The sequence below is a fragment of the Lepidochelys kempii genome, chromosome 5 (genome assembly GCF_965140265.1).
Source record: "Lepidochelys kempii isolate rLepKem1 chromosome 5, rLepKem1.hap2, whole genome shotgun sequence".
Taxonomy (NCBI): Eukaryota; Metazoa; Chordata; order Testudines; family Cheloniidae; genus Lepidochelys; species Lepidochelys kempii.
This window is the reverse complement of record NC_133260.1, coordinates 13,363,996-13,372,765: the sequence shown is the minus strand read 5'-3', so window position 1 is coordinate 13,372,765 and position 8,770 is coordinate 13,363,996. Positions and strand designations below refer to the sequence as shown.

Below are 8,770 nucleotides of genomic sequence, written 5' to 3'. Positions count from 1 at the left end.
AGGTTTGAGTTTGTTAAATTCTAAAATGAATGATAGACTTTCCCAGTTGGAAGCCTGGCTTTTTGCTCACAGCTCCTGGTTTGTTTGTTGTTTTTCTCTGCTTGCTTTAGTTGTCCCTTATGAGATCACAGTTTACACCAGTGACATCTTTGGAGCTGGCACTGATGCGGATGTTTTCATTGTTCTCTATGGAAGTAATGGAATCTGCAGCCAACAGAAATCCCTGTGCCAGAACAAGAGAGAGCAAAGGATGTGCTTTGAGAGGAACTCAGTGGATCAGTTCATTGTGGAGGTAAAATAAAAAATATTTGCTCTTTTTCAGGAGCAATGATTGGGTGCGGGGTTTAGGGACACAAAGTGAAGAGAAAAGCAGTTGGAATGTGGAAAAACATTGAAAAAGGACTCTTCATGACAGCTGGGTGAAATTTTTTGGATGACTAATTCTGGACAAAAGGTTCATTTTTGGCCAACCTGAAACTATTTGTGAATTTGACATGAATTGTTTTGGTCATTCACAGACTGGCCAGAGAAGGAAGAGGTGGGGGTGCTGCTGGACCCTTATAACCTTTATCCCAGTAGTGGGGGCACTCATGTGGAGACCCAGGCTTGAATCTCTGCTCTGGGTTCAAATCCCTCTTCTGGGGTAGACCTCAAGCAGACTTTCTCAATTTACCAGAGAGTCTACAACATTCAGATATGGCTCAGCCCAAACAGAATATTTTTTTCCAGGTTTTGGAATTTCCACTGAACCAAAAAATCAATGACTTGCCCAACTCCACTCTTTACCTCTCTCCTCACAGGAGACTTGTGCAGGTACTGCAGTGAGGGAGGAAGGGTGCTCTAGTGGTTAGGGCATTAGCCTAAGACTTGGGAGTCTTGGATTCCGATCCCAGTGCTGCTACAGACTTCCTGTATGATCCCAGGCAAATCACCAAGCCTTCTTGTATAACCTACACACCTCCTGGTGTGTGGTGTTCTGTCCCATCTAGTGGCACTGAGACGACTAGAGAGAGAGAGAGAGTTAAATGAGTCTTCTGTACAGAATTTGCTAAGAGCCAGTTGGCTTTTAGCTTATGCTCTAAGCTCCAGAGGTCATAGGTTCAATCCCGCCTGCCGACGGACCAAGTCTGTCAGTGTTACACTTGCACCTCAGAAACCCATCTATAAAATGGGGATAATAGCCCTCTCTCACAGCATGTTACAAGGATAAATACCCTTAAAGCGCTGTAAGGTGCACAGATACAGTAGTTGGAGCAACATAAGATAGATAAGTAGCAACCCCTGCCATTGCTTGCTAAGGGCCTCATCTAGAACCTTTAATCAATTATAATTTCTCTTCCTCTCTCTTTGGTACACTTACACATATTCTCACTTCTCTCTGTCCCTCCAATATTTTTAAAAGGAAACACCTTCTAAGAACCAAAGGTAATATCTGAAATTGCATGCACAAATGGGGGATCTATATGCACCATTTTGTGGGTGTACTTTCAGAAGGCACTTCAAGTTACGGAGGTGTTTAAAAATCTGGCCCTATATGTTGTTTCTGTTTGATATTTTCATCCACTGCATGTGACAGAGACTAAGTTTCCAGAGGGACTTAAAACCTTTCTGTGTTTCTTTTCGTTTTGTTGTGGTGGTGTTTTTTTAATAATCAAGACCAAACCTTAGAACATTTTTAAACAAATTAAAATATTTTCAGCTCAAATTGTTGTCCTAGGAAACAAATCACAATAAACCTTCCTCTTTACATCTTTCAAAGACCAGAACTTACCTCCATGGAGTTTCCCTGGAGTTGTCGATGATGGAGTTTGCCATTAATCAATCCATGTGTATAAATCTTGAACTGCACATTATTTTAACGTTGTAACCCTCAGGATTTATTTTCCCTTTAGATGAAGCTGAGCATCAGTGCATTTGAGATGAAGAAGATGAAAATGCAGTTTGTTCTGTGGATTTAGAAGGACATATTAACTGGTCCCCAAAATTTATTTTTTTCTTTACCAAACCACAACAAAAAAGCAGAAAAATATATTCTTCTTTCACCTATTTGTGAGGATCCATAATTTGAAGCTCAGTAGACCTTGAAAATAATGCTGGGATTTCAGAAAATACAGAGCTGAGAATTGCCTTTTTGTTTTAGTGGTTTTACTGCCGGTGCTGTTTGGCATTCTGCAGAAGGGGCAATAAAAGCCTTAAAAAACACATTACCAGCTACAGTTCTGAGTGGTGATTTTCTGGAAATGCCTAAAGCGTTGCAATAAACACATCTTTTTTTAATAGCCATCTTTACAGTCACGTGCCACTTCACTACTATGTATAGATTGAATGCCTCATTGAGGGATGGTTATTCAGGCTGAGCAGAGGAAGAATTACATCGTTTCACCTATATTAATGTTTTTGGATGAATTCAGAGAATTTTAATTTTTATGCTAGTAAGGGATTGATAATGCTCGCTATAGTCAAATCAGGTAGAGTGAATGCAGACCTCATGCAAGCTTCCCTATCCAGTTCTGTTGCAGCACCAAACCCTGAATTGCAGCAACCAGTCTACTCCAATTCTCTGTCTCTCCTGAAATGAAACACACTGTGCTTTTGTACATGACAGTCTTGTCATGTTGGGGGCAAGTGGTAGGGGAGCTAAATTGATACCTGCAAACTTTTAACGTTTGCAAGATCAAAAAATAGTTGGTATACAAAGCTCTGTAGGGAAAACACTAGCTTAACAGGCCCCTCCCATGTGAAAAGGAGGCATTCGATCAGTGCTGATCTACACTCAAGCTGGCACTGAAATAACAAAAGGTACAAATCAAAATCAGTTTCATGGTTTAGGTTTACAGTTTTATTTTCAGAATATAAGTGGCTAAAAGGGCACCCAGAAAATTAGTGGCTATTTAAAATATTGATCTGTGTGATTTGCTCAAAGTGTCAGACTGAGTCTGTGGCTGAGCAAGAAAGAAAAAGCAGATTTCCGGGATCTCAATCTTGTGCTTTGATTTCAAGACCCTCCTTTCCCTGTTATAATCATGAATCAATAATCTAACACAGAGCTGTAAAAAAAAAAAAAATCAAACCACAGTAAACTTACAGCTTCTGAGGATTGGTTCAATTCCAATTCCATCTGAAGAGCTTGAGGAAATGCTCCACGCACAGACTTGCACCTATTTAACAGAATCTGTTCCCAAAATGTAGTTATTTCAGTGCAAGTCAGTGTGGACGCACTTATTTCAGAATAAACACAATGTTGAGCCCCTCATTCCACTTGCATATGGATGCTACGGTGAGGCTAATATTTGCCCTTTTGGGAACTTAATATAGACTGAAAATAAGAAAATGGATAACGAATCAGTGGATCTTGGCTTTAGCTGTAAAGGAACTGAGGCTGCCGCCTATTACTCACTTCATAATCTTTTCTTTGTTTCCGTAGCTGGAGGATGTTGGAGACACTATTGAGAAGATTCGTGTTGGGCACAAAGGCGGAGGGCTTAATTCTGGATGGCATTTAGATCGGGTGGAGATACGGAGACTTTTGCCAAATGGGAAGGTAGGCATTGAATCTTTGGACTTTGTGGAAGGCTTCCAGTGGCAGCTGCTTCTGCTTCCCAAAGTGGAGCAGCAATATACCAAGAATGATTAAGAGTGAAAAATGACTCCCCAGAGAGCAATGCTAGCTAATGAAGTAGCAGGAGCTTGGGGACTCTGGGGCAAACATTTATTATGGTGGTTTATTCTTCAAATGTTGATTCTAAAACTCTGCAGCTTAACAAAAAAAAAATGCTTAACCTCCTCCCCTCCCCCATTCTTAATGCACTTGTTGGGTAGAATAAAGGTATCAGGGCTCACGTTAGAGTAAAATATTTCAAGACTACGGATGGTTAACAACAGATTGATGAGCAACCAGTATGTCCGACTGATGGCCCAGTTATCTGACTTTAAAAACTGCGGACATGTCTGCTTTCGGTAGCTACGATAAAGATCGCATGGTGGTTTTTGTAAGGGTAGACTTTTCCCCAGTTATCTTGGGAAAAATTTCCCCTTCCACCACTGTTGCGTAGTGCATGCTGGCTACCATCCTCCCATCCCAGAGTTGGCTGCATTTCAGTGTTGTGAAATGGCTGCTGTATGTGTAGATTGTAAAGAGTTTGGGGAACTTTGGAATGACTGTGCACTGTGTAAATACATATGCCATTCTGTTGCTTTATAGCTGCAAAGGCCAGGGGAGAATTTTCTGTGAGGCAGGAGTAGTGAAAGGAAACCATAATCAGCCATATGCTGCCCCCTTATGTGGGGCATGTCAGGAGTGTCAGAAGAAATCTTCCTGGTGCGGAGCACAACAGAGATTGTGGGATGCTCCGGGATGTGGTTCTGCCACTGGTTGTACTGGGGAGTCTGTTGTAAATTTGGGTAGCCCTTGAGGCTGTCTAATTTATGCCAGGAAGGTGCACCAGCCCTCACTAGCCTGGTATTGTTCCCTCACTACCTCTGGGCTGCTGCTTCTCTGCGGCACCTCCTGTAAGGCACAGGGCAGAAACTCTCCCAGGATGTGTAATGCTCCATTTCTGTCTGGAGAGCCTTGCAGGTTTGATCCAGCTACCATTTTGTTCCTGAGCCAGACAGGAAGCTCTTTACCTAGGTCTGCAAAAGGATTTAGGCACCTAACTGCACTTTAGACACCCAAGTTTGAACTTCAGATCCCCCCACACAGTTGCTGCCCAAGGGCCTGAGGTGCCTACATTTCCATAGATAAAGTCCTTTAGGTACTAAATCTCTGCCAGTGGGCATGAGCACAGCTGCCTCAGTCCTACCACGCTTCACTGGGCCAGCGAAAGAGAGTGAGAATGACCCCCTAGCCTAGTGGTTAGGGCACTCCCCCGGGATGCGGGAGACCCAGCTTCAACTCCCTGTTCCAATGACTAGTTCATTATTTATACAAAGTTTCAGTTTCAACAGGAGAGATGGAGGGAGCCTCCCTTCCTCTCCCCCTCCTCTGAGTACCCCATAGCCCAGTGGTTAGGGCAGAGGTGGGCAAACTACGGCCCACGGGCCACATCCGGCCCGCGGGACCGTCCTGCCTGGCCCCTGAGCTCCTGGCTGGGGAGGCTAGGCCTTTCCCCACTCCCCTGCACCCACGCCGCAGCATGGGCAGTGCTCTGAGTGGCGGGGCTGCGCGCTCATGCAGGGGAGCGCGGCAGCATGTCTGGCTCCGGCCGGGCGGCGTGGCTCCCAGACATGCTTCTCTGAGTGGCATTGTAAGGGGGTCAGGTGGTTGGATAAGTGGCAGGGTGTCCTGAGGGGCAGTCAGGGGACAGGGAGCAGTTGGATGGGGTGGAGGTTTGGGGCGGGGGTGGTCAGGGGACGGGGAACAGGGGGCGGTTGGATAGGGCAGAGGTTCTGGGGGGGCAGTCAGTAGATGGGGGGGTTAGGGATGGGGGTCCCGGGTCAGGGGACAAGGGGCAGGGGTAGGATGGGTCGGGGGTTTTGAGGGGGGCAGGGAGGGGGTGGATAGGGGGCAGAAGCCAGGCTGTTTGGGGAGGCACAGCCTTCCCTACCCATCTGTACATACAGTTTCGCACCCTGATGTGGCCCTCGGGTCAAAAAGTTTGCCCACCCCTGGGTTAGGGCATCCTCTGGAGCGGTGCGGGTTCAATTCCTGCCCCACGTTTGCACAAAGGGGCTTAGGCACCTCACTGCAAGAGAGGGTTCCTGGCTGGGAATCCCCAGCAGAGGTAGGTGCCTAACTCCTTTTGCGGGGTTGGGTTTAGGCCACACCCCTCTCATCAGCATTTCCTTCTTGGCTAGTTAAGGTAGCTCCCTGTTGAATGTGCTGTGTTTTGTGGATCTCCAGTTTGTAAGGGCCTATGGGCAGGTCTACACTACAAATTTACATTGTGCAGCTGTGCCACTGTAGTACATGATGAAGATGCTCTAAGGCAACGGGAGAGAGCTCTCCTATTGGCTTAATAACTCCACCTCCGCGAAAGGCGGCAGCTATGTCACGGGGGAAGGTCTCCCGTCAACATAGCACTGTCTACAAGGGGGGTTGAGATCAGTATAACTACATTGCTCTGCGGTGTATGCAAGTAAGTATGTAGTCTAGACCAGACCTAACTCTGCCCATACATTGTGTAGGGAGCTTGGCCACCTAACTCATTAGGCAGCGGGGCACATAAAGTTAGGCTCGGCATTGCAACACGTAAGTCCTCTTTGTGTATCCAGCACTAAGTGAACAGCATTATAGGATGGGGATGGAGGTGTGTAATGTCTACAGAAGAAACATATATGTGAATGGGGAAAATACCCCTGTGTTGACTGTAAAAGGACTGGTTCTCAGACTGGATTTACATAGGACCCTACTACGAAGTGGATAATGGAGATGACTGAAGCGCTATAAATGCACTTTGGTAATCAAACATGGGTGAACTTGTAGCAGTTGACTGAATTCAGTCTCCCTGGATTGGTAGCACTTATATTTCAGATTGCAAAGCCAAGCAAATATAGTGATGTATTAATACTATTGCTACTGCTCTATTGCTGTTGATACTACAGTAACATTAACATGGAAGCTGTAGTCACAATTAGGTACAATGATGACACATGCTTATTATTTCTTACTGTTTACCTTCTTCATCCCTTGAAATCCTAGCTCATCTGTTTGTGGGACCCAAGGGGTAGGCCAGTCATAAATATAAAGGGCAGGGTAACCACCTTTCTGTATACAGTGCTATAAAATCCCTCCTAGCCAGAGGCAAAGTCCTTTTACCTGTAAAGGGTTAAGAAGCTAAGGTAACCCCGCTGACACCTGACCCAAAATGACCAATGAGAGGAAAAGATACTTTCAAATCTGGACGGGAGGGAAAGGGCTTTTGTCTGTCTGTGTGATACCTTTGCCGGGAACAGATCAAAGATGCAAGCCCTCCAACTCCTGTAAAGTTAGTAAGTAATTTAGCTAGAAAATGCGTTAGATTTTCTTTGTTTTGGCTTGTGAAATTCGCTGTGCTGGAGGAATTGTGTATTCCTGTTTTTGTGTCTTTTTGTAACTTAAGGTTTTGCCTATAGGGATTCTCTATGTTTTGAATCTGATTACCCTGTAAGATTATCTTCCATTCTGATCTTACAGAGTTGTTCTCTTATCTTTTTTTGTTCTTCTAATAAACTTCTGTTTTTCAGGATCTGATTGGGTTTTTGGGGTCTTAAAAATCCAAGGCTGGTTTGTGCTCATCTTGTTTATTCTCAAGCCTCCCCAGGAAAGGGGGTGTAAGGGCTTGGGGGAATATTTTGGGGAAATAAGATCTCCAAGTAGTCCTTTCCCTGATTATTTGTTAAATTATTTGTTGAATTATTTATTGGTGGTGGCAGCGTTTTACCTAATCCAAGGGAAAAGACTTTGTGCCTTGGGGAAGTTTTAACCTAAGCTGGTAGAAATAAGCTTAGGGGGTTTTTCATGCGGGTCCCCACATCTGTACCCTAGAGACAGGCCAGAACCTCATCCAGAGATCTAAACTTCCCTTGACATCCCTCTGAACTTTGGAAGAATTTGGATTCAGATCTGACCTTTACAGACCTAGCCCATCTCGAGTTTCAATGCAGCTGTCCTTATTCATAAAGAACAAGGGGAGAGAGTTATAGAAAATGACACTTACATATATGTATGTTTGCTGTAATGTTTTTTACAGTTTTCCATGCACACTCTTTGCATCTCTATGCATCCTGTCCATCCAGCTCAAACAGCCCTGTCTCCCAGATAACTCAGTGCACAGGGATGCTGGATCCAAGAAAAGCTGAAGCGATATTAATTAATAGGGTAATGCTTTGAGGAGGTGGCAAGCACCACCATTTCACCTGGAACCAGTGGTCCTTGGGTACAGCTGAGAACCTGCTTGACACAGGGCATGGCTCCTTTCCTGCCTTCTTCCCCACAGAAACAGGACAGGACGGACTCCTGATGCAGTATCCACTAGGCCCTTCTCCCATCTCCTCCTCTCCTTCTCCAAGATTTTGGCATTTTTCTTCACTGCTCCCGTAAGGTTTCAAAATTATGCTAGCCCACAGTCCATAGATGGGCAGTCTCTTTTTATACGTCCCTGTCTCCCACATTGGTAACAGGTAATTTCGCGCCTCCCCAGAGGGGACTCTTGTTTTCTTCTCTTTTCTTCTCTGTAGATTTCACCCCTAACACTTTTCCAACCCTCTTTCCAGCTCAGGCCTGTTAGACAGACAAACCCCCTTGCAGGGAAAATCTACTACCTCAAACTCTTCCGTGAGTTTCACCACTGCCTCCAGGGCTGTAGTTCCTAACCCAAAGATGAGTGTTCTCCTGGAGGCCATGTAGAAATTGTTCAAGGATTATGGAGTCCGTGATTTTGCCCACAGTCTGAGTGCCTGGCTTTAATCAGTGGGTGGCCCAATCAGTTAACCTTTGGGCACATGCCCTGGGCTATACAGATCTGGCCCATCTAGCAGCGCAAAACTTCTGCTGGTATTTCTCTGTAGACAATCCCACATGGTCAAGTATGGCTGCCTTAACAGCATCATAGTCCTCAGCCTGTTTGCTGCCCAAGACCATGTAGGCCACTTGAGCTTCTCCTGCCAAATAGGGTACTAACTAGAGAGCCCACGTTCCTCTGTCCCAGCCAGCTCCCATTGCTACCATCTCAGATATCACTAGAGAAGCACTGGGTCATTGGCAGGCACCTTTTACACAGGCTGACCCCCTGGCTCCAGTTACCATTCCCCATGTCGGGACTCACCAGTCTCGGAAGCAACTACTGCTGCA

General features: G+C 45.4%; 1 protein-coding gene across 1 annotated transcript in view; it reads left to right on the top strand.

Annotated features, from left to right (window-relative positions):
- Window positions 1-202: 202 nt before the first annotated feature.
- Window positions 203-8,770, top strand: part of LOC140911113 (lipoxygenase homology domain-containing protein 1-like) — a 101,786-nt gene continuing 93,218 nt past the window's right edge. The window contains exons 1-2 of the mRNA XM_073343459.1: window positions 203-292; window positions 3,425-3,541. Of these exons, the coding sequence (XP_073199560.1) occupies window positions 251-292; window positions 3,425-3,541 (159 nt within the window). The 5' untranslated portion in view covers window positions 203-250. The remainder of the gene's footprint in view (window positions 293-3,424; window positions 3,542-8,770) is intronic.